The sequence below is a fragment of the Haliaeetus leucocephalus genome, unplaced genomic scaffold (genome assembly GCF_000737465.1).
Source record: "Haliaeetus leucocephalus isolate CR32 unplaced genomic scaffold, Haliaeetus_leucocephalus-4.0 Scaffold192, whole genome shotgun sequence".
NCBI classification, from domain to species: Eukaryota; Metazoa; Chordata; class Aves; order Accipitriformes; family Accipitridae; genus Haliaeetus; species Haliaeetus leucocephalus.
The window spans coordinates 859,360-884,579 of NW_010972628.1; the positions used below are offsets into that span (position 1 = coordinate 859,360).

Genomic DNA, 25,220 nt, shown 5'->3' on the forward strand with positions numbered 1-25,220 from the left:
CAGCCCCCACCCCCACCCCCAGCTTCCTCTTGGGCTGCAAACACCACTGGATAGCGAGAGAACTGAGCCGAGCAACTGGCGATGGTTCTCCGGCCACAATAAAATCCGAGGCGAAGGAGGAGGGAGAAAAAGCCTCTGCTCCCTCCCTGTCTTCTTCCTTACCTCTCCAACTCCCTCCAGGACCTAGGGGATGAGAGGGGATCTCCGGGAAGGACCCAGAACAGAGGACGCGGATCGCCGCCCCCACCCTCCCCTTTTTGCAGGAAGCAGTATTTGCAGAGATTTCTCCTGGCGCGCACACACTGACTCCCGAGAAGGTGCAAGGAAGCAATTGCTAAATGCAACAGCGGGCTGACGACCTCCCCTCCTTCCCCTACAGCAAAGCGCAAGGACACCTGGCTGCTGCAGACAGCCGGGGATGGGGTGGGGGACACGCATGCAAACACACGCAACCCTCTGAGGGGCTGGGGAGCGCTGAGGACCTCCTCCGCGGCGAGCATCGAGGGGCGAGGGCGGTGCAGGGAAGGGGCGGGGGAGCCGGAGGCAGGGGGAGGGAGAGAGCCCAGCTCCCGCAACGAGGGGAGGAGGAAGGAGGGACCGTGTCGGTGGGATGGTCCGGAAATCCTGTGATAAAAAGGGGGGCGCGGGGGAAAGTAGGGAGAAGCTCTGGACTCGTTCTCTCTCCTTCACCTCGCATCCGCAACTTCCCCGGCAGCCCTTAGGCACATGGGCGCCGGCCGGAGCCTCTAGGAGCGGAGGGGAGCCGCCGCAGCCACCTGCCACCGGCCCGGCTCAACTCAGCACAGCGCCCGCCGCCGAGCAAGGTATCGGCGCCGGGGCGGGCGGGCTGTGCCGTGCCGGCCGACGTGAGGCAGGGCAGCGAGGAGAGGTGGGGTGTGGGCGCGCAGGGAAGGGGGAAGCCTTCATCCTCCCAGGTGCTGGCGGGCTGCGCAGCCCCACGGCACGGCTGTGACGCGGCACCGGAGCCGGTGCCGGGCGAGGGGGGGCAGCCTGCCCCTGAGCCGAGCCCGCCGCTCCCCGCGGCCGGGGCCAGCAGAGGGAGGCAGCAGCCTGCGCGGCGGGGCTGCTGTGCTGCACCTGGGGCCGGCCGGTCTCAACCTTGAGTCGTCCCGGCTCTTCCTGGGGAGGTGCAGCTCTCGCTGGCACTGCGCTGGGGGCAATCTGGGTGAGGTTTCCGAAGGGCTAGTGCGGGGGAGCCTGCCGCGCATCCGTGCTCTCCATCCCGCCGCCTGGGCTGCATCCGCACCCAAGTCGCCCCAACTTCCCCCGCTTGCCCTGCCGGGCACTTGCTGAGCGCTTCACCTTCAAATGCCCCCTTGGCGGTCCCCGGCGGAGCTGTCACTCCAGAGCGAGCCCTCCGAAAACCGAGGGGCCGAGAGGCAGGCGGTGAAACGAGAAAGTTCAAAGGTTTAACGCCTTCCTGCCCGTCTGCAGCAGACAAGCCGGGAGGAGCCGCACTGCTCCTCCGGGCTCGCTCGCGGCCACCTGCCCTGCTTGGGGGAACAGCCGTGTCCCCTTACCTCCTCTTCCTGCTGCCCGTTCCCCACCCGCCAGCATGCAGCTCAGCTCCCCAGGTGCCTTGTCCTGCATAGCCAGGTCTGCAGGGATGGGGGGTTGGAAACTTGCCTGCACTTAGGCAAGGGAAGGAAAGCTGTGGGGAGAGAGGTGAGAATGACCCGGCATCAGCCTTTTCTCCTCCTAGAGACACTATTCCTCTTTTGATTGTGCCTCTTCACAGGCTGCCCTCCAAGGATTCCTGGTCTCTGTGCATGTGAGCTGTGAAGGTGGACAGCACCCCTAAGCCATCACCATGGACTTTGTTATGAAACAAGCTCTAGGAGGTAAGTGTGGTTGGCATATAAGGGGCCTTGCATTCCCCCCCACCCCATCCCCTTTGCACCTGGCAAGAGAGGGGATGGCTGCTATGAGCCTCTGCTGGGGTCTGCAGCTGGAAGAGCTGTTTGGGGACCCGGAAGAGCATGCCTTTCACTGATTCATGATCCCAGAGCCAAGTGTTTGAAGAATCTGAGCAGGAGAGGGCAGCAACAAGCAGCGACCAAAGCTCCACGGCAGGGGAGAGACCTCCCACAAAAGGTGTGCAGGCCCTGCGTCTTGCCTAATCTGGCACCGGACCAGCTGGCTGCATATCCTGCTGTACAGCGTGCAGGTCTTGCTTTGCTTCATGCCATGCCACTGAGGCAGGTATTACAAAGGCTGCAGACAGGTTTAGCCAGAGTAAACCCAAAGAAAGAGTAGCATTTTGTGTATCTGTATGAGCACCCTTTTCATCCTCTCTGCAAATGTTGGCCAGACCTTGTCCAAAAAAAGGGCCAGTGCAGAAATTTTTGTACCTGGTATTTGGAGAGTTATTTTTGATAAGAATATTGCCACAATAAGCAGGGAAACAGTAATAAAGTATCCCCCACACATGCCACCTGGATTTGAAGCCAACCTCTTTTATGGTTTCAGTATATTTCCTTCCATGTGTGATGAATTGTTTTAACCTAATGGTGGGAAATAGAAAAGGCAGTGGTGTGGCGGGGAGAAATTGCAAACAACACGGAAGTATTTGGAAATAAGATTCCTTTGTTATGCTGCCTTTGTTATGCTGCCTTTCTGGGCTGCTTGGCCTGAACATTCAGTCAAAACAAAGCTGTCACTGAGACAATGCTGAATGCTGGCTGCTCTGCTGGCTGCTCCTGAGAACTGGAATAGTTGTCCTCAGAGGAAGTCGATGAAGTGGTTCTGATCATTCTCTTTTGTACTGTATCTCATGTGTGCATTTTCCATTCATATTTTTTTGGAGAAACTATAGAGTCATGGGACTGTGGGAATGTTTCATGCATGGTGTTATTGATGTCATATGCAGCTTCAACATTTACTGGGGGACACTCTCCATGGCATGGAAACATGATTTTCATCTTTGAAAGCAAAGGAACTGTATTTTTTTTTATTCACCAAGAAAGCAAAATTCTCACAGTCAAGAATAGAGCAAGCAACCCAAGTTTTATTTGGGGTGTTTTGAATGGGAAGATCAAACTGGAGAAGAAAGTGTCTAATTTGATGGCACAAAATAGCAAGATATGAAGATACCTATCTGAGAAGATAGCAGTTCATATGGTAGCAGTGTTACATTTCATTATTCTTCAGTGCTTGTTTTGAAGGAGAAATAGTTTTGAGAAGAGCAAATTTTGCACTGTTCACTATGGTGTAAATAAGGTTGCTTGCACAGAAATGAACAAGTGTACCTGCAAACTGGAGATATAGCTACTGCAGCTGGAGATCTGTGAATCCACTGAAGGGAAATAACTGCTTAGAGACTGCAGTTAAAGGCAGGGGGAGGAGGGTTGCAGCAAAGGAGTAATAGCTGAGATGCATGCCTTTTCTTGCAGCTTAGAGACTAACCTGAGTTGGAAGCAGTGTCTGCCTGTGTTTAACAGCATTTATTCTGGGCAGGCATTCATTCTAACATAATGTTGCATGCCAGGATCAGAATTTGCATTATAATAGGAGGTGCTTGGTCAAAAGAAGGCAAATTCAAAAAAGCATCTTTTGGTGAAGCCTGAGTTTCTGATGTCTGTCAAGATGCTGCCCAGGGCACCAGCTCTTCTGCCAGATGACTTAATGTTTTAGCAAAATGTGTCTGGAACTTGCCCACTTACTCAATAAAGGAGAAGTCTCTCCAGAATGGTAAAATCCAGGAAATGTTCATTTATTAAGCAGAGATCTATTTTTAAATTAGAAATAGTTTCAAAGAGGAAAAACAAGATCTCTCAGAGCAAATGTAGCATGGATAGTAAAAGTGGTTTTAGGCACTTGTTTCCCACTGGAGATAAAGACCAAGCTGATGTGAGCATGCAATCTGGCTGCACTGGCACAGCAAGCCAAGGACCAAAGGTTACATTTTGTTTCCTTAATATGGGGCCAGAACCCTTTTTGTCTTCCAGTTCCAACATCCAGAGGGAGATGCCCGAACTGAGCAAAGCACCAAACCTCTGTTCGACGACAAGCTTGCTTTGGCTAGGATACATTATCCCCACTTTCAGGGAGATCTTCCTGTGGATTTCATGGCTCTGTGATTTTAGTTTAATGTGGCTTTTCCCAGAACACCTCTGAATTAATTTTGCTATCTGCTTGGGATTTTTTGAATGGTGCAAAATTTCTTATCCCATCCTCAAAATCTCTTCTGGCACTCCTGGAAGAAAGAAGAAAAAATATTGCAATTTTGTCAGTAAGGTTGCCTCCAATTTACAGAGAATCAGACTTGCTATAGATATTGCTTGCAGACCACCTACAGCTACGATAGCTTAACCCTTTCACTATCTCAGCTGCGGATACCTCACAAAGGCCGAGGGCCAATTTGGTTTCCTTGCCTGAGCATTATAGGTATGGTATTTCCTCTTTCCAGCATCCAGCACCAAAGCGGGGCTTAGGCCAGAGCTTGTGGTAGCTAAGAGCCTGGATTTGAAAACAGTTTGCAGGTGGGGTGCTTTTACCCTTTTCCTGCTGGACAGAGCTTTGCAGGGCTGTGAAGCATATGAGAACTTTGGGACCAGGTTTCTTCATACTGGGGTGATCAGAGGAGGTACTGGACAGAAAACAGCATTGTTCTCCCACCTCCTCACTCACCTTATTGAGGAAGAGGATGTCTCACGCTCTTTAATTAACAATAAACAGTAGCCTTAGCAGAATGTTCCTGTGGGAGTTTTCCCATTGCCTTTGAAGCAATCCTTGAAGACATTTCCTGTGTCCCTAACGGCATAGGACAATCAGATTTGTTTTTCCTTGGAGTTTTGCCAGTCAGATGGGAAGAAAGCAATGAGGTGTTTTGAAAGGTAGGTGAGCTAAGTTAGCAAGCAAGGAAAGGCGGTTATGTTGTGTAGAGTTGCTTTGTTTGGAAGTCTGTGTGACTAGGGGATTTAGGTTTTGTGAAATCAGTTTGGCAGGTTATTGTATTGCTGAAGTAGAATGTGTTCTTTCCCTTACTTGTTGTTAAAGGCAGCCTGCGGAAGCCTGCTATTTCTGTGCAGTAGAAGGCCGTCCTCTGCTGTGCTGCCAGCACTGGGACTTTGCTGCTGGTGTTGGCAGCAGAGTCTTTGCCTGGTGGTTGACAAATTTGAAATGTGTCTTTGCAAATCCCTGGCATCTTCAAGGTAAAATCCTTGACCCTTTCATTAGCAGTGGGGACTGTGGTCCAGGAAAAGCAGTACAAAATATTAGCTTATTTGGCCAATTTGCTTCTGTGGCTTTTTCTGTGCTCCTGAGACCTTTCAGCACCCTGTGTGAAAGCCACTCTGTTTATTGTCTGACAGTGACAGAAGCCATAGAGATGAAATGCAGTCATGATGTTGATTAGCTGTGTAGGACAACAAGAAGAAAATTGCAAGAGGAAGCCTAGAGGCTTAAAATTGCTGCTTCTTCCGTAGAAGTAAGAGACAGCAAAGGGATAATTTGTACCTCTGACCTTGCTACACCAGCAGACAGACATAGGTGTGTGTGTACCTAGGGTGATTGGTCACTCTGCTGTTCCTGTGACAGTTTGCTAAATGAAGACAACCAGAGTGATTTCATGATTGCATTTTACATTAGGAGTGCTCTTTACCAAGCCAGGACAGAGCTCTGGAGCACTGTCATCATGACTGAGGTGTATGACTTCCCAGCAAAAAGCTGAAAGTGGAGGACCTGAAATGGTCCCTAGAGGAATTGAGGAATTCCCTAGAGGAATGTTTATTTCTCCATAGGTTTGTGTGAAAGCAAAGGGTGCATTAACACCTCTCATACTACACTGTCTCACTTCCACTGTCACTGGTGGCTTGGACAAATAGGGAAACTGGGCTGAAGTAGAAGACAATAAACTTAATGAAGCTCTATTGGCTGTCATCCTATTACTAGGAGGGCCTTGAGGGCCAAGGGTCTTAGACATTTTCATATAGAAAAAGAAAAGGGAAAAGCTCATGGGAAGGTGAGGAGGATTTGTTTGAGGTGGGATCATGATGTGGTTGAAGAGAGAGATTTCTTACAGCAGAAACTAGCATTGTGCGGACCAGAATGCTGTGAAGGTATGGATATATGGAAGACACAATAGCTCTAACTCTATTATATGGTGTTGCGCAGGGCCCTTTTTGATGTGCTCCTTTTATTGCCATGTATAGGAGAAATGTCTAGCTGGGATGCCTGCCTTAAATAGTGACTTTTTCTAGCGTCAGCCTGTGGATAGATCATGTAACTCATTTCATAAATAATGATGCATATGAATGGTACTGTCTAAATTTCTTCTTCATGCTACCAGTACCCCTTGAATTCATTGTGCAATGCAAGCCTCATCAGGAGGAAGGGTACATTTGAGTTTCTGGATATGTATTCACTGAGCTATATTACAGACATGATTTTCTGTTTTATTGGCAGCAGCTTAGAGTGAGGACTGCTGCTTGGCGTTCATTCTGTCAAGATTCAGTGGAGACTTGTTTTGGTTCATACAGATTCTTAAAATACTGTAGGCAGAAGACAAATGTGACCAGATTGCCACCTGGTATATGCCAGCAGGGGGGGACTGCCTATTTCATGTCCATTACTGGCAGTTTTGGTTCAGCTAGGTACACCACAAAACAGTCCAGAGGGAGTCCCCTTGTTCTCGAAGGTAGGCAGAGATTTAAACCCTCCTGAAGATAATGGGATTTAAGTCACTGTCCATAAGCTCTGAAAAAGCAGCCCCTGTGCTAAGCTTACATTAGTGAAGATGTGAGTGTGTGTGAATGCCAGATAAGTCTGAATAGGAACTGTACTAGTGTTTAGCAACATCTTAGCAGTGGCCTTCTGTGTGGCTTATGAAGTGTGTAGTTTGCTGCTTCATTTTCTCACTTTATTTGCTTGTGATGTGTGGGTTAAGTCCTTGATTTTCCCTGGAGAAGTCAGTGAGACTGAGTGCAGTTAGAGGCAATGCAGACCTGTCCACGATGGAAGAGACATTGAAATAAACACAGTGGTTCCTGCCTTCTCCTCCCCCAGCTCAGCCACTTGTTTCTCACATTTGCAGTTCTCTGCTGAGCCTCCCTCCTGCTCTGGGACCTCATGCATCAGCTAGACTGTTCTCCACTGCTTATGTTAATTTATGAAGTCCTGGAGCAGGAGAGAAACTGTAATGCAGAACTGCAAGTTGTAGTGCCAGCAGGTAGTGCTGGTATTTACTTCTGGGGTCTATTTTGCCTGTAATCCTTGAAACCTGTGACACACAAGGTCTTTAATTTTGCAGGCAGGTGCTTCCAAATCACAGACTGGAGAATCTGAGATGACACAGGACATCTCCAGCCCACTGTAGCAAGTGGTAGATGTTGGGGGACCATCCACCTTTGTTCTCAGATAACTTCTGCCTATATTGTGTGCAATTCTGGGCCCTGCAATTTAAAAAGGATGTTAAGGTACTTGAATGCATCCAGAGGAGGGCAACAAAGCTCGTGAAAGGGCTGGAAGGAAAGTCTTGTGAGGAATGGCTAAGGACTCTGGGACATTAGTCCCTCAAAGCTGCAGAATTTCTACTCTCACTTCCAACAGCTGCAGATGCAGCATGCTGAGGCTCTTCCAAGTTCTTTGACTCTCCTCTTTCAGTGGTGGGGCAGAGGGCTCTCTTCCTTAGCCTTGGACGCTCCTCTTTGGGAGGCTGCAACTCTGCACTGTCTTTGTATACTCATTCCATGTGCTGAAATGAAGTGCTTGCTCAATGCTACACAGAACCTTAAACATTTGCTAAGTTATGGCTTTGAGAACTATGTTGGTTGCTGTCTTATTTTCTCACCTACAGCTTGACTGTGAGAGCGTCACATATAGTCAGTTCTGTTTCTTGCAGGTTGGCTTTAGTGGATGGACTATGGGTCTCAAATGATGTAAAGCTTGGCTGAAAAGTTCCACAGGTTGCTGAGCAGATGATCATGTGGTTTGCTAAAGGCTAACAGCTGCAATTACAGACATGGCAAAGGTTACTAGTGACCTTTCTATCACTGGTACAAATCACAGTGCTAGAAACAAAATACCGTAAACAAATTGTGTCTCTCTACTAGGGAGAAATTGATCACACTGTGCAATTTGAGAATTGATTCCTCCCCCTGCCCTGCAGTTTTAAATGAGCTGATTCAAATTGGGTGGGTGCTGTCACTGCAGAAATGTATTAATACAAACAATAAATTTAATCTGCTGACTTTGGCGTGTATCTTTTTACAATTTCAATCTGTCAGTACCTACAAGAATGAAGCTTCTTAGCAGCTACTTAAGGTTTTGCAGCATGATTTGTTCATTCTGCCTCCCTCCCACCATGTTATTGCATGTAGTGTGAGACTTTCTGCATGTCCCCTGAAGGGGCAGAAACTGTGTGGGACTGCCTGGTCTCTGTTCCAGTGCCTGTCCCAAGTGTACGTGTCCATTAAATTCCTTGAAAATGCATGTATTAAAATTTTAATTTGCAAGAGGACTTTGGAAGGGTTTTACTAAAACATGTTTTTTTCATGAAAAGCTTTTAAACACAGTTTGTATTTTCTCGGCAACCAAGAAGAGAAAGACTCATCACAAACCTGAAAGACTGCATGAGACTAAGACATTATATCCAAACAGATGTATTTTTAACCTGTGACAGCATGCCACTCTTCCCTGAATCAATGTGTGGCTCTTACTGAGTGAAATGTTTTGTTCTTTATGAATGAACCAATTTCTCTTTGCAGTTTCCTTGAGATTTAATTTTTCATTAAATAAAATAAGTTTTATTTTAAAAACCCAAACAAACAAAATACAAACAAAAAATTGAGGCAAAAGAGAAAATATTCAGAGGTTTTAGTAACTGCCAGCTTATCAACATAGCAACTCCTGGGCACAGTTCTAGCTGGGAATAAAACTACTTGGGAGAGTGTTTAGAAAAACACCAGTCCCCATTAGAAATAGACAAGTCTTTTTTGATTTTTTTTTCTTTTTTCATTTTGTATATTTAAAAAACTTATGACAATTGCAGCTTTCTCCTCTGTATTTTTCTTACTGCACAGTTTAAATATCAGCAGATCCTGTTCCATGTCAGCCAAGCCGCACAGGGACAGATTAAAAGGAGCATGAAAGAGAAAATTTATAATTACATGGAGATGCATTAAAAAGCTGAGGAAAAAGGTTAAGAAGGGACACAACTGCTCTCTCTAAATACATGAGAGAGGTAAACACTGCAGTGAAGGAAGAGCTACTTAAAGTAAAGGACATGTGAATAAATTGGCCATGAACATACTTGAATCAGGAATTAGAAGAGTGTTTCTGAATAGTGGAAAAGGACAGATGTGCTGGGGGAGCTTGCTGCTGGGGGAAGCAGGGAGAAATGGAAGCTGGGTCTCAGATGGGTTTCAAATAATTTATCAGTGTAGTTGTACATGCCCAGAGAGATAGGGCCAGTGAGGCAGGAATAATTTTCTGTCCTGAGTACCTCTATAGAAAGCAGACAACACCTTTGACTCTTCACTGTAAGACTGTCCATAATAACAAAATTGTCTTTAAAGGAGGTTTAGTATTTACGCTCAATTTTTATGTTGTTACAATATGTGATGGTCTCTGATGGGGTCCAGGGGTCTGGCCCAGCTCAGTGGGAATGAGCAGTGTGCCGCTCTGGAGAAGGTTGTCACAGAGCTGTGATTAATTTTCCCTTTTCTGAAAACTTTTTAGCCCTGTTGTGTCTGTATGAGAGGAGGAGAGGTCTGCCAGCTATATCACCTCACTGCTCCCCAAGGATGATTTGAAATCAACTATCAGATTGAAAGTGATTTTTTTCAAAGGACTTGGTGGATTTACAAAGTAATTTCTAGAATAGCTGGTCAGGTTGCTTCTGAGTGAAGCAAGCTCACAGCTACACTTGATATTTTTCCAACTGTGGTGTTTCCGCCTGGCAGAGGTTTTGAGTTTCACATGACAAGCATAGCTTGAAATTCCCTCCATGGGAACTTCTGCCTGCAGTTCACATGGAAGCAGCTGTTTTCAGTACATTTGTTCATTTGTTTTACGCTACAGTTCAGAAATAAATAATTTCAGAACTATATATTTCCCTGGAATCTCCTCCCAGTTTTGAACAGTTGTGAGAACAAGCTATTCTTTCTCAGCACCAATATTTACTATTTTACTTGTGATGGCAGATTTTTAGGCTCAGTTTGTGCTCCTCACTTTATGCTCCTGCTCTCTACCCTGGAAATATCCTGGACTTAGGCTCGCATTCTAATATGACTTAGATCTGTACCCAGCTAGGCGCTTCAGGAGAGTGCCTTATGCTGGCTTAGCACCCAGGAAAAGAGGCGTGTTTTACATGCAGGACTGAATCCCTTGGGCTCAAATGTCTCCTGTAGTATTGTGAGGCTCTGTCCCCACAGCTGATAACTCTCCTTAAAACTGCCTGATAACTTCAGGAGTGCCTACCCAAAGGAAACCTTCAGCAAGGGCACACACACAGATGGTAGGACACCAGATCACTCCCTTAACAAGCTGTTGGCTTCTGGAAGAGAAGAGGAATGTGCCATCCCTTTCTGCTGACTGTGCATCTTGTTGTATTGCCAGCGAGCACTCTGCCAGGCAGAGATCCCAGTGCAATGCATATCTCTCTGAACACCATGTCAAGGTGCTCCCTTTTCTGGTCATGTGGCCTGAGTTCTCCTGTCAGGCAGACAATGACTTGCCTCATGGCTAAGACACTTGATTGGGATTTCTGGTTTTGCTTTTTAACTGTCATCTGGTAAAACTTTTCAGGTGGTACTGCTTCTGCTTTGACCTCAGTTTCTCTCCTCCAAGACAGTATACGTGTTCCTGCTATGCTGGCAGCTGCGCTAACAGTTGCTTAAAATAGGTGGGTAAAACACATCCTCTTGATCATCACCACAGACAAGAGTGTTCTGCTTCCACACCAGCTAGAGTGAAGACAAAGCTGCTACAGTTTTAACTCTGCTTTCCATCTTGAATCCTCTCCCCGGGTTAAAGGCAGGGTATGTTAGCCTCCATGCTGTTTTAACTCCAGCCAACTATTGTGAATTAGCCACCCTGAGTTAAGAACACCCATTATTTTTTCTCTCAGTTGTAGACATGCTGTCTTATTACTGGTTCTTATGTGGTTATTTGTCTGATATTTATTTAGGGCTCACTTTAGTGTGTATTTTGCTTGGTATTGTAGAAGATTAGGTCCTTTTTATGTGCTTAAAAAATTAGTCCAAATTAAAAGAGATCAATTGAGCTAATCTAGCCCAACAGAGACAGGCTCTGGATGACCAGTGAAACCCAGGGCCTGATTCTGCACAATAGGATCCTGAGCCTTCACAGGCACTGCTCTGATACAGCATAATGTAATTTACAGTTTTCAGCTGTTCTAAACATGTCTTTTTTGACAGAGATCTGTCAGTCTACAGCAGCTGAAGACCAGCATTTCTGCTAATTTCTTCCAGATGCAAGTAAAATAATCACAGAGTTTTTCTTCCCCTTCTCCTAAAAACTCACAAAAATCCCCTCAAAATCTCATGGGTTGCAGTATTTCTTGCTTCCACACAGTCTGAAAAGGATGGGTCAGATATACCATCTCCATTGCTGGATGTGTGTGGAAGAGGCATTTGTGACACATTATTAGGAAGTGGCTGGCTAACCTAGAGATGGTATTAGTTACATAAGGTGTCAAACATACTCCAAGTGCAGCATGGATGCTTTGGAGTGAAGCAATTATCTATTTTGTTGTCTTAAGAACAGAGTGACCTAGATTCTCTCTTCTTCTTTCTGTTTTCCTTTTTTCTTTTTTTTTTTTTTTTTCCTGTTTCCTCACAGGGTGGCCCACTTAGTTGATTAAACTGCAGCTCAGTTATAACTGGTTGTGGTACAGTTGGGAATAAAGCAGATGTAAAGAGACTGGAGTTGATAAAGAAATTTATTTTTTGCCTTGTTGGTTACCTGGAAATTACGGTTGGGATTAACTGACAAGCATTAATTTTAGTAGCTTTTGGGTGACAGGCATCACAGAATAACCTTGGCTGGCAGTAAGGAATGCAAAAATGATTCAATGAAAAGTGCATTTTGTGGCAAGAAAAAAAGGTAATGGTCTAATTTATAAAAGATTTGAAATAAGCTTTAAATCCAAAATAAGCCCAAAGTCAGCAAATGCAGTCACAGCACAGTTCACATTTTGTTTGAAGTGAATATATAAAACATGTTGACACTCGTACATTATTTATAATTTTAATGCACCTGCAAATTCTCTAACAAATCATCAGAGGCATCAGGAGGCCAAATAAGTCATCCAGGTAGAGTTTGCACAGGAGGTGACCAAACTCCAGCTGAAAACAACCCATCCTACATGGTCTTTGGTAACAGAATTATCCTTTAGGTTAAGGACATGACAGCCAGCTAACACGTGGTCCATGCTAAAGAATACTGTATTTAATGGAAACTGTCATTGTCTCAGTGTCGTGTTCATTTCCTCATCTATTTTCTCCTTTCACTTAAAGCTCAGGGAACAGAACAAAAGCAAATCTGTTCAGTGCAGGACAACCTGGAAATTAAAATTCCTCTTCCCATGAAGTTCAAGGAGGGAAAGGATCCAATGAGAGCTCTTAATCCCTGAAGACATTGAAAGTCAAATTGCACTCCTAGGTAGATATCTCTAGGTAGATTTCTGCAGCAGGGATGAAGCTGTGGATGGAACCCAGCACCAGATTTATGCATGGACTCTAAGTGGTGGGAGGAGTACCTTCTGTCTCTGGGCTGGATACCTAGCATGACTTCTTGCTGTATTATCGCATCACCTGCAGCTGAGCAGTGTGCCTTCACGCTGTTTCCATCTTCACATTCAAGCATGACAACTTTGCCAGGTGAAAAGGCAGCTGGCATTCTGCTCTTATTTCTGTCTCTGATGGTGTGGAAACCTGATGCTGTAAATACATTTCCTGATGGCAGGACAGACGAAGCCTACCCATTCCTCCTCTGGAAAGTCCCATTACCCAAGTTCAGCTGTAGTGTGCTGTCTTGCTGCTCACTTACTACTTTAGTCTCTGAAAGTGGTCTCAGACCTGCAAAGTCTGTTCTATACAGTGTGAGATGAATGCTCTCCTTAACCTGCCTGGATTTCCATTTGGCTTCAGCAACACATGAAAGAAGTATCCATGTGTGCCAAAATCTGCCTTTGATGCTTTGGGGCTTAAAGAAGTTCCTCAGGGATCAGAAAAGAGCTCAGGGAGAAGGGCCTGGGAAAATCCTCTTTCTTGTATTTGTGCTGAACTTCCCTGTGTTGGGGAGGAGTGGGCTGGTAAGAAAGCACTATGCAAATATTCTGGGAGACACTATACCAGGCTGATGGCTGAGTTCACTGGTTATGGCAAGAGCCAGATCTGTTCCAAGTGCAGCTCACTTTGAGCAAAAGAGAAAGATCACACTCTTCTCTCTTCAAACAGTTTGTAAGAATGAAGTGCTGTTCATCTTTGTAGGGAAGTTTTCCTCCAATGGGAAGGATTCATCAAAGATACCACAGAAGCTAAAAGCCAGTCATGTGATTTGAGGGCCTTGAAGGCTCTAGAAGGCCTTGACTTAAAGATGACTGACGTCAAAGGGAAGGCCACACTTGATTTCAAATGATCTGAGTGCCATTTGAAATTTGAAAGCATCTGAGACACACTTACACATGATTTCAGATGTTTTTCAGCATCTCCTCGATGTTGTGCTTTTATATTGACTTTCATGGTTAATTTTCCATCCTCTCTCAATAGCTATCATGGACGTTGGGCTTTCTTACAGTCGTCTTATTTTCCTCATTTCATGAACTCTCCTGTCAGGGTGTTAGCTCTCTTTGTTTCACTTTGGTGCTAAGATAGCACTAAAACCACTTAACAGGAGAGCTTAGGAACTGTTTCTTCAGATGTATCCACCAGGATCAGACTATCTGTGTGGTATTCCTAGTCTAATACACAGTGCTAAGCAGAAGGATCTCATTGGCATCACTTGTCTCAGCTACTTCAGGACTGCTGCAGTGCCATGAGGAGGCACAGAGAGGATCTGTTTTGTTTAGTCACTCCCATAGGATCAGGAGTACTTTAGTCCATGTGAGAAGGGCAGGTAGGCTTGGCCCTCATAATGCTTTCTTGCCTGTCCTCCTTGTCATGCAAGCTCCTGTCTAGCTGCTCTCTGAAGGCACCTGGTGATTCATGCCCATGTTATCACCCTGCACAGAGCAGTAAATCACCCTTGTCTGCCTACGTGACACTGTTGGGGATCCCTTTCTCATGTATTCCTTAGGAGCAGACGTTTTTAATGGTGCAGCTAGTAGGGGGTAACAACATGAAGCTACTGATATTTTGCTAATGCTATTCGGTAAGGCCAGAGCTGCTGTCTGTGTTTCATAGAAATGCTAGGGTCTATTCTTCCTGGTGACCTCTTATCAGGACAATGATGGAAGTGTGGAAATGAAACAACAAAACTTGTCTGGGGGCTCAGCACTCCAGTTATCCACCAATAACCTGTTACCCTTCTTTAGACTGCTGCGACTTCTTCCCTGCAGCTATGTGCCTTAGTTCTGGTACTTGCCATTAAGCCAGGTGCTTCTTGGGCCCAGCAGTGAGGATGAGGACAAATAAATGATACCCTGTTAATTTACACAGCTCAGCAGTCTGGATTACAAGGCTAATATTCACATGGTGCTGCTGAAGGACCTGGGGTGAACTGTCAGTGGAGCATACATATAGGGGTTAATGCTATCAGTGACTTTCATCCAGTGAGCTTTGGTTCTATCTCTGCTCTTGATGACATGGTTGACCTGGTAATTTTGTGATGAACTGGACTCACAGCAGAATTGTAGCAATTTATATTGGGGCAATGTATGTGCAGCTCTCCCTGAGAAAGACCCGGCCTTGGCTTCAATGAGAAACCATGGTGACCTTTGGCAGAAATGTGACCTAGGATGGGGAGACAATGAGCTCCTTTATGCATGGGGCATGCTTTGGAGCTTCCAGCAGTAAGCGCAGGACCTTGTTCATATGGTGCAAGTCGGGTACTCTGTACTGCTGCTGGGTGTACTGCACCATGGACCACAGTGGATGAAGCCTGCTCACAACCTCAATTCCAGCAGATTTCTCCTCCCAGAAAGCCCATGGCACCCTTTGAAGAGCCATTCTGTGCTGAGAGGGCATTTTCTCTCCCTCTCCATCTGTTAGATATGTTCATTGCCACACTGAAAAACCACCAGGCTGGCTTTGATAAACCACTAGCCTTGCTGAGAGGGTGACCTCTCTGTGCCTCCTACTAGTGTGTGTACACAGTAACTGCGGAGTACCATTGCTGTACAGGGCATTGAATATGAGTAAGAAGGAACCCTTCCTTGACTATATTCATTATATGAGAACAGTAGGCTGAGAGGTAGCAGAACAATCCCTGTTATGCACCATTTCCCATAATTTTCATTCCATGTGCAAGTTTGTACCAAGAAATCGAAAAGACTTGCCATGATTATATCACTGACAGTCTCTGAGTAGTTAAATTCAGTTCAAGGTTCAAGCAGAGAGACCTGAGATTCCTCGTGTTCTGGCAAATGCTCACTGTTCATGTTTGCTAACCTTTTAGTTAGACAACCAAATAGAGAAAGTGATAAGAGGTAGCTGGCTTGAAATGCAAAATGGTCAACAGAGCTTTCACTTTAACAAGGTCCCTATTCCCATTCTCTTTAACTACAAAGCATTTGTAAGGGGGCCAACTCATGAGTCAGTCTTTAATACATGTATTAAAACTGGCAGTAACTGCTCTTTAAAAAATAAGGAATTAGTTGTGTTGAGCAGAGCAGGGTTTGTTGTGTTTTTTGTTTGGTTTTTTTTTCTCTGTCATTCAAATCCACTCCCATGCCCTTGAAAACAAACCAGGGAGCACATACTGGGACAGTGAGAGGAGCAGGGAGTACTGGCTTAATTTGTCTTCTCCTTCGAGAAAGTGGCCTACCCTTGCAACCTTTGCTGCTCAAGAATAGAGAGCACAACACATGTAATCAGCCACTCACAGACCTGGCTGACTTCTGGCTGACTCTGTGGTCATGAGCATATGCCAATTTGGTAAATGAGGGAGAATTGCCTATGCAGGGATTTTTCTCCCTTTCTGGCCTCTTGGATTACATAATTTTTCACAGGCAATGTGGGAAGTCCTATCTGTTCCACAGCATATTCTGGGAACCAGAGGGGATATTGCGGAACAGAAGCTATGAGCAAAGAGCTTTCTTCTTACTGTCCACCATCATCTTAGCCTGCTATCAGAAGAAGAGCTACTTCTTCTTTAGCTCTCACTCCTGACATGTCATTGACTTCTGGTCTCAAATGGCCGTTAATTGTTAGACATTTTCTCAACACTGTCCATGTACTGTCAGCAGGCCTCTGGGTTTTAACAAGCTCAATCTGGCTTATACCTACACTGACATTTATGTGTATCAGTATGATTATATTTAGTCATTTGATGAGTGCAGAGTTTATGCCTGAGCCCAACATGCCTTTCTTCCAAGATTGTGCCTGTAGCCACAAAGTGTGAGAGGAAACCAATTGAACAGCCAGTGGTGCTCTTACTGCTTTTTGGGGCATGGCCTTTAGTTTTCCAGTGCAGTGTCATGGCAGAAGTAGGCTGGACTTCAGCTGTGATGACCTATCTGAAAAACAACGGTGCTATGGTTTCACTGCTGTGCGATCTCTGTCAGACAGATAAGGACAACCACAGACATATGGATGTGTGTTGCAAACCAGTAAGCCACCACAACATTGAAGGAGGCAGAGGGTTGAACTGGTTTTGGTGGAAGAATATATTTGTCATGAAAAGCTGTTCATCGTTATGTAAACTTCAACTTAATTAACTTGTGACAGACTCATCTGTGTAACTTTCCAGCTGAAGCATTGAAGTTCCTGAACAAGCTCATTACAGTGCTCTGCTAGATAGACCAGCTTGACAATGGAAAGTAACACAAATCATTTTAACTACAGATTGTTTCATTATGTAACATTTTAAAAATGTGCTTTTGTCAAGCAGATCTCATCACCTCTGGGGGACATTTACAACTTTGTCCTATGAGTAAGCTTGTGTTCCTTCTCTGGCTCAAAAGTTGATAATGAGGTCTTTAAAAGGATATGTGGTAGTTCTTTGCTAGTTAAGGATGAAATACAGCATTGGCATATATTCTGGCCACCAGTAAAAGGAACAGGGTGAAGGTCATTTAAACATTTTTAGCAGAACACAATCACTCGGAACTTCGGGATGATTTGCTGCCTGATACACTCATACTATGTCAGGATGAGGGAGAGCTGTATTTAGTAGCTCTTCTCTTTATCTGCAATTTGAGCTATTTCCTGGCACATCGCATTGATTTCTATCTCATCATGATCTTGTAATAATTGTAAAGGCAGGACAAAACCTAATCTAGTCTCATTTTTCTAGTGTCTTCCATGCTTTAGCTGTGACAGTAGTTTAGATCGCTATCGTTTCCTTTTCAGCAGAACTGCCAGTGAGTCCCCACTCCCTTGCAGGGAGTGTACTTGTACTTGTGCACTTGAATATTCCTCTTTTGGTAAACAACTTTGGTTTTGCACCCTGTCTGTTTCATGCCATTATTTGAGAGCACTTGTGATGCTAATTTTGGCCTGTGTGGCAGCCCATTTTAGCTTGTCATCATCCAGATAAAGAACTGCAGAAAGGCTGGGGTGCTTGAAAGCTGCTGTTTTTTTGCCTGGTAATGCAAAGTATTATTCTGTCTCCTAACAAGACGTGCATCTCTTACTTCCTTACATTACCCAGTTTACACTTACACTACTGCAACAATGGGTTAAGTGTCCATGTCGTCATTCAAGCATTAATTAAAATGGGGACTACACCTTGCAGAACACCCTTCTGTAGCACATCCCTCCAGCCTGACAGCAAATCAGTTGTGCATCAGATTCCAGACTTAACAAAGCAATACAAGTAGTCTCCAGGAGCCTTTTTATTCTTGCTTCTGCAAACACACTGATGGATACAACTAACACACCTAACTAACAGATTCTGAGGTCCCCTCAAAGAAGCAATATTAGCTGAGCTTCTAAGGGACCTCCCAGAGGAGGTCTCCCATTTCAGGAGAATGGAGAGAGCACAGGCAATGTCCCTTTACCACATCTGCTAGATGTCCGTATTAGCTGAGATGGATCCCATTAGGTTTGTCTTCCTGGGAGAAGGCCCTAAATGGTCACAGCTACAGACCTGATTTAGGTTGGCTTGGAATGTTTGCAAAAAGAAGGTCTGTTCTTGCTTTCATGTCTGCTACCCAGCAGTCCACTTTACAGCTTCATTGCAACAGTTTACTCTCTTATTCCTTTGTTTGCCCCTGTTAAAACTTGGTAGACAAATGGAACAAGGAGAGGTGCTGTGAGACTGGAGAAGGTTTTGAGAGGAACAAGGAGGTATCCTGCCAGCAGAATTTGGAATCTGACTGGTTTTGTATTATTAGCTGCCTTGGAGCTGTGGGTTTCCTGGAACTGAGACATGTCCCTAATCTTCTAGAATTTAGAGAATAAAGCTGGCAAAGCATCCATAAAGTTTGTGATTGGTGTTACACTCAAGTCAATAAACCAAGTTAATATCTGTGTTAAGTCTTCTAATGCGTTGCACCCTTTATAGGTGCAAGGAACAGGTTATTGCATGTTACCTCCCTCTGTGTGGTCTTCAGCCTGGTTTGATGGATGTTGGTCTTCTTTTCTTGAGCAAACTAAAGCCTTCTATCAGTATGGAAGTCCTCTCAAAGGAGAACTGTGTTCATAAAGTGTAGCATTTAAAGCAGGAGGCATCTGAGCCTTGATTCAGTATGCAAGAGGCAACATGGATGTGGTCTCACATATTTCAGGGACATTGCTTTGTATTTTGATAGAAAGGAAGACATAACTATCATGAGCCATTTCTATGTGCTGTGGCTCCCTTTAACTTTTTCAGTGTTGCATATGTATACCAGTCACCTGGAGAAATTATAGCAACAAGCAGGAGAGTTTTTTTCTGAAGCAGTGCAGGGAGTGTTTCTGCACTGGAGACATCTTAAGTTGAGGTAGGTGAAGTGGGAGGAAAAGACCACTCGCATAGCTGTCACTTCCACAGCTAGAAGGAAGTCTTCAGGATGTCAGCCAGATACCAGACAAATTCCCTCTAGACTCTCTTGTGGGAATTGTCTTCCACAGCCATACTATTTTGGCAAATCAATGATAAGCTGAAAGCACAGAGATGCAGCAGACTTTCTGCTCCATGGTGTGTCCAAGAGGCCCACACTGGAGTTAGAACTGGAGCTGTTAAACTGAAAGCAGTTCAAGGATATGTTTCCTACGAGTCTGTTTATGTTTTTGTTATCCCCACTGCCCTTTCTGTGTACTTACACCTTCCCATAGAGTGTGGCCACACAAGGAGACAGTGCAACACAACCAGAAACTCCCCCCCCAGGGCAACAATGAAAATAAGATGTCATATGGTGGAATTCTTTTGGTACTCTCAGCTGTGTGACTGCAAAGGCAAGTTATCTGACAAGACAAGCAGAGGATGGATGTACCTGTAGCTGGTCTGTGGGAGCAACAATGGTGACAGTCCTGTTTTTGCTTTGTCCTTCCCAACTTGATCATCAGTTGTGCTTCTGAGACAAATTCAGAACTCTTGTCACAACCAAGAAGGGGCTGATCTTATACAGGGACAACATAATGAAGATGAGCATTGAGGATATGGGGAGAAGTATCTGAGATGCCATGTTCACAAGAAGAGAAATATGGTTTACAGGAGCTGAAAAAAAGAGTACAGTGGGAGTAGGTCCCTTGAACAGTTGCCTGAAGCTGCTGTGAATAAGATGCTGCCCATCTTTCTGACTATCCATCACAGTTGCACTTTCCTTGAAGAGGAGTAACTGGCATAAACTTCTATGTGTTCAGGTCAAAAATTAATTTGATACAGGATTTGAATAGAGACAAAAATTTGTTATTCATTGGTCTTGTAAAACTGGATCTCCACCGCCAAATCTGGATTTTGTATTGAACTGGATTTGTCATTCAAAATAAACAAAACCCTGCCATTTCATAAGCTGTCCAAAGCAATAGGAGAGTTTAAAAGGCTGTGAAAGTCATTGTGTGGAGCACTCTGTGCCTTTTGCCTCTGTAAGTCCCAAGCAAAGACTCAAAACCATTGGATGGAAAACCTGGGTGATGTATAATTTGGGGTGAATACAGAATTTTGACACACTCTCTCTGGTTGTGGTAATGATGGGTGAGGGCTATCAGCATAAAGTTGCTATAAATCATGCTCATTGTAAAGATAAGGGGTCTGATTGCAGTCAGCACTGAAATCTCTAGGATTTTTCCTGGAAATTACTCACTTGAAAAGTGGAATTAAAAAACTCTTGTACTAGGCAGACTCTACTGGGGAATTTGCAACTCATTGGCTGTCCATTTGTGTAACTAGGATACATAATATTTAGAAAATCTTACCAAAAAGCTGTTGCCTACTGTCATTTAGATGCTAGTTTTGGCTGTCCTTTTCTGCAAAGAGGTAGGCAGATTTCTGCCTACATCCTGCACTACTGAAGTTAATGTAGGGTTTTTTGAGTTCTGAAAAGGCTGAGCAAAGCAGCACAGACCTTTGTGATACTATGTGTGGTGTGGGCAGTTCACACTGTTTGTTTCACCAGTGTCTCACATCATCTGTTCACAGTAGGGCCTTTTTACTGTTCTGGGATCCAATATGCCAGAAATATGTGTAGGAGGGCAGGTCTACACTGGATCAAACCAATGGTCTGCCTCTTTCAGCATCCTGTTTCCAGTACTGGCCAAAGGTAGATACTTTATGAAAGTTTAAGTACAGGGCAAAACAATAACTTTGCCTAACTTTCTCTCATCTCTCTCACTCTTTTTAGTCCAGGGGCTTCCTGGGCTATAAGTAGTTTCTCTGTATTTAATGATCCTCAGTGGAATTTTCCACCATGAGCTTGTCCAGCTTGTCCTTGAACCTGTGGCACCTTCCAGTGTCCACAGCACTTTGTGCACATGTTCCACCAGCCTGCTACCTGTTGCATGAAGATCCAGTTCTTTCTGATGGTTTTGAATCTTGCTCGTTGTACCTTCATTTGTTCTCTCAGCTGATTTTCTGGAATTTAAGTCCATGGGACAGGGGAAATGCATTGGTTTTCCTGCAGTGAGGAGGTCTGTTTTTTTCCCATGACCCCACACCTAAAGGAATTCTTCTGAGAGACATGATTCCCGGTGCACATCTCAAGCATTCAAGAACTTGTTGCTGAAGATGGTTGCATAATCAAAAGTGGAAATCATATCCTCACTGACAAAATCCACATTGTCTGCTAGGAGTCTAAGAAGACTTGTGAAAGGAACAGGGTAATATTGGGAGGGATAGCACTGTTGTGCCATTGGAGCAGAGTTGCAAAGACTCCTGAAAGTCTCTTGTAGTAAAGGGACTCTTGAAAGCAGTAGCTCTGATCCTGATCAGTAACTGAATTTGATCAATCAAGAGTACAACCTCTGTACAGTTTTCTTGCTATACAAGAGCAAGGCCAACCTTCATAAACAAATGGAATTGATATTTGCCTACCTGCCAGAAACCTTTGTATTTCTGCAAAGGTGTCTCTAAATAGTCAGTAAGTCAGTTAAGGAATGATAGAAAATGCTGTGTGACCTAAGCAAATAATTACCTTTCTGACCTAAGAAAGACACAGCAGCATAACTATGAATGAACAGTTCAGAAAACTCCATCACTTCTCAATTCTCTGCCCATGGTCTGCTGGCAATATGAAGAATTAACAGCAACACCCCCAGAAATTAGAAAGAAGATTGAGTGATACTGCTAAGCTTGCAGCAAAAAGGATGTGTTGGGTATAATTAGATTAGGGCTCACTTGTTTATTCTTTCCCTGACCTGCTCAGGTAGGATGACCTGATTTCATTTAAATCTAAGGCTGGCTTGAGATAGAAACCCGGATGATAGCTTCACCTGTATGGTTAGAAAGAAGGTTCTTGAAGAAAAAAAAAAAAAAAAGAAATGTTAGCTATCTCCATCTTTTTTGCCTTTGGATGAAAGGAACAGTTCCCTCTTGATCATTTTAAACTATTATTGCTGTTGTTATTATCATTGTTGTTGCTTACAGTTTTTAAGTTAGTCTGGCGAAATTAGCATCAATGAAAAAATGGAGAAAAAGGATCAGCTCTTGTGCTGACAACAGATGGGTAAATCAAATGATTGAGGCTGGGGAGGGAAAGTGTTTACAAAAGAGCAGAAAATGGGCAATTGCATCTTTCCTGTGCAGTGCTTTGTGTGAGAGCCACCTGTATGGAGCAAATTGCTTCTGCGTGAAGGGTTGCTTGTGCTTTGCAGAGGTAGCATGGGTTAACTGAAATTACTTTTGCTTTCCTACCCTATGCCCCAGTGCAGAGAAACTGTGTGTTAACTTGCCTGAGAGCTGAAACTCTGGACCATTCATAGTTTTGCAACTGAATGACTGCAGTGCTAAAGGTCGTAGCTGAGAAATATCTGGATGTCTGCTCTCAGAAGAAGAGGATGGTGTAACATAACTCCCCACCTTTGCCAGCACAGATTTATTCATAACCCCCTGCCTCAGCTGGTAAAACCAGACTCATGAGTATGCACAAATATCAATACGGAATGTGGGTGGCCATGAGACCTAAAGAAGTTCCAAGAGACTCTCCAGTTGGTGAAATCATACCTTAAGCCACTAAACACTGTAATGGGCTGGGAATTCAGACTTCCTCTCTTCTCCAACTCAGTATAACAATTTTAGTGTAGGATCTTTGTAAAGCAGTGGGTATAAGAATGGGGTTTGGGACATGCCAAGTCTTGGCTTTTTGCCTAAGCTAGCTGTAAGAATACTTCTGACATTAAAAATGGAAAATCTGTCTGTAAGTGTAATGCACATGTACTTCCCCCTTCCGCCCCCTGCCAAAATCTGTATTCTGTGCAGGTTATTGAACTGGCTTCTCTTGTCTTCCTCTAGCCAAGGTATGTTAGAAAGGGTTTTCCAGGTTGGTAGTACATTGTGCTATTGGGAACAGAAATGTTTCAATGTAAATGAATTTCATGGATTTAAATTCAGCAGATGTGAGACGTGTTCCATGGAGAAGATGTTGCAAGATCAAATTTAGTTCATTATAGGTGCTAGCATGCTTCTGTGGGGTAAGCACAGATGGTGTTTGCCTATAAAACAGCCACAGTCTGTAGCCCACACTTGTCCTTGTCAAACTGTTGGAGAGTCTCAGGGGGACTGTGTTGGCCGTGCCTTTCGAATTGGTATTCTCCCCTGGAGAAAATCCCATTACTGACACATTGTTCTGCAGGCCACAGTGTCCTTACTAAAGGCTTATTTTTGCGAGTATGCATGTCACAGCCAAAAAGTAATTTCTGTGGGGAATACTACTAACGTGGCTTCTGGTTCTTTTGAAGCAGAGAAGTTCCAGCTTTTGCCTTAATATTTTGCCTGTGCATATGAGTTCTGGTAGATGATACTGTTGGCAGCACTCTTTTACCTATTTCCCTCATCTGAGTAGTTTTGGTGGAGAACCCTGAGTTTCTCTCTCCTGACATGGTGCTATAGCACATTTGGTAGGATGCCTTGATTGGATGCAAAAGTGTCAGTTTACAGTTCAATTACCAGGGTGCAAGGGAAAGAAAACACCAGTTAGATTTGATGTTCAGCAGGACTGATTTGAGGAAACTTAGGTATCCAACTTTTCATGGCTGCCTTGTACACTACAAGTTATCCTAACCTGCAGCTTTTCACGTGTCATCCCTGACAAAATTTTGCACATGCAGAAAATTAAAATTCCTTTCTCACATTTAGACAATGAACTTGCTTATAATTCACTGTGGTGAGGCAAGGAAGGCAAGGGATAAGATAGTAATAGAAAAGAGAAATAGTGCTTTTCTTTTGCTTTTTACTTTTTCATGGTAAGTAATCTGTCTTAAAGTGCTCCTGAAATCAGGAAAATAACTGGGAGAATGGATGGCTTGGAAGCTTTAGTTGTTACTGCAGGCACACAGCACACTGGCATTTTTGAGACAACCAACAATCTAGAATTTCCTTAGCACTCGGGAAAAGGCTTTGTGAATCTTTCTTTGTCCTTCTGTGGCTCTTACCTTTTCAGCTCTGAGCATAGTTGTCATCTGGGTCATGTGCTATGTTCATTTTGTGAGGTGGGGTGTCATAGCAATGACAGCACAGTCCCTTGCTGAGCAAAGTGGACATGGAGATGATGGTTGCCTTTTACAGCTCAGTTTTTGCTCACATACCAACACAATATCTTGGCAGATTCCTGGATGAGGTGTCTATGAATACATAGAGACAGATCTGTCTGACAGAATTTATCATGAATATCAGAGAATGAGAAGTAATGAAGCCTTCAGTAGCTTCTTTCCACCCCAGAAAAGCACAATGCTATGTCTTGGACCAAACCTTTACCTGAAGGATAGTGCCTGCTGGTTTGGATCTTAATTCCTGCACTTAGCAGGAGTTCTCTCAGAAGCACAGAAGAGCTGAAATTGAAGGGGACCTCTTGAGATTTTCTGCTCCATCTCCCCTGCTTAAGCAGGGTCAGCTTGAACTGCCCCCAGGACTGTTTACAGTTAGGTTTGGAATATGTCCATATATACTCTTGGAGGAAGAGAGAAACAGTTCTCCATGCGTGTCATGATGACAAAGTACTGGTTTATACTGACTTAAGGAGGGGGCAGTGGAAAGTGGCGAGGGTCCAGATATCTGGCAGAGAAAAAATTAAATTCCTTCTTGGGAGTGGGCTGGGGTTGAGTTTCTTCCTCTGAAGAATTAGTAATAGGTGAGAAAACAATCCATCAGATAAAGTGATACAAAACCAGCTTCCTAGTCAAGGTCGTAGGACGGAGTGTGTGATTTCTTTGGGATCTTTCCAGCCCTATTTCCCAATGTGGTTGTTCCCTGATAAAATTTTACTGAATTATTGCTTTAATGAAGAGCAAAGATTTCTCATTTTAGGTTATGATAAATTATTATAGTATTAATTAGAACTTGCATAGCCAGTTGAATTTTTCAGAGGTTTTAAAAAATATTAATTACTTTATTAGTAACAATTAACATGTTCTTTGGGAATTATAGTACTTCTTTTTTTCCAGTTGTTTGTTTGCTATTAATTTTGTTCCTTCAGATGTGTTTCTTATTCTCACTGTGCAGCT

The 25,220-nt window shown here is 44.1% G+C and overlaps 1 protein-coding gene across 1 annotated transcript in view; it reads left to right on the plus strand.

The window, feature by feature from the left end:
* The first annotated feature begins 1,760 nt into the window (after nucleotides 1-1,760).
* Nucleotides 1,761-25,220, plus strand: part of CPLX1 (complexin 1) — a 107,566-nt gene continuing 84,106 nt past the window's right edge. Inside the window, exon 1 of the mRNA XM_010565470.1 lies at nucleotides 1,761-1,862. Within this exon, the coding sequence (XP_010563772.1) occupies nucleotides 1,832-1,862 (31 nt within the window). The 5' untranslated portion in view covers nucleotides 1,761-1,831. The remainder of the gene's footprint in view (nucleotides 1,863-25,220) is intronic.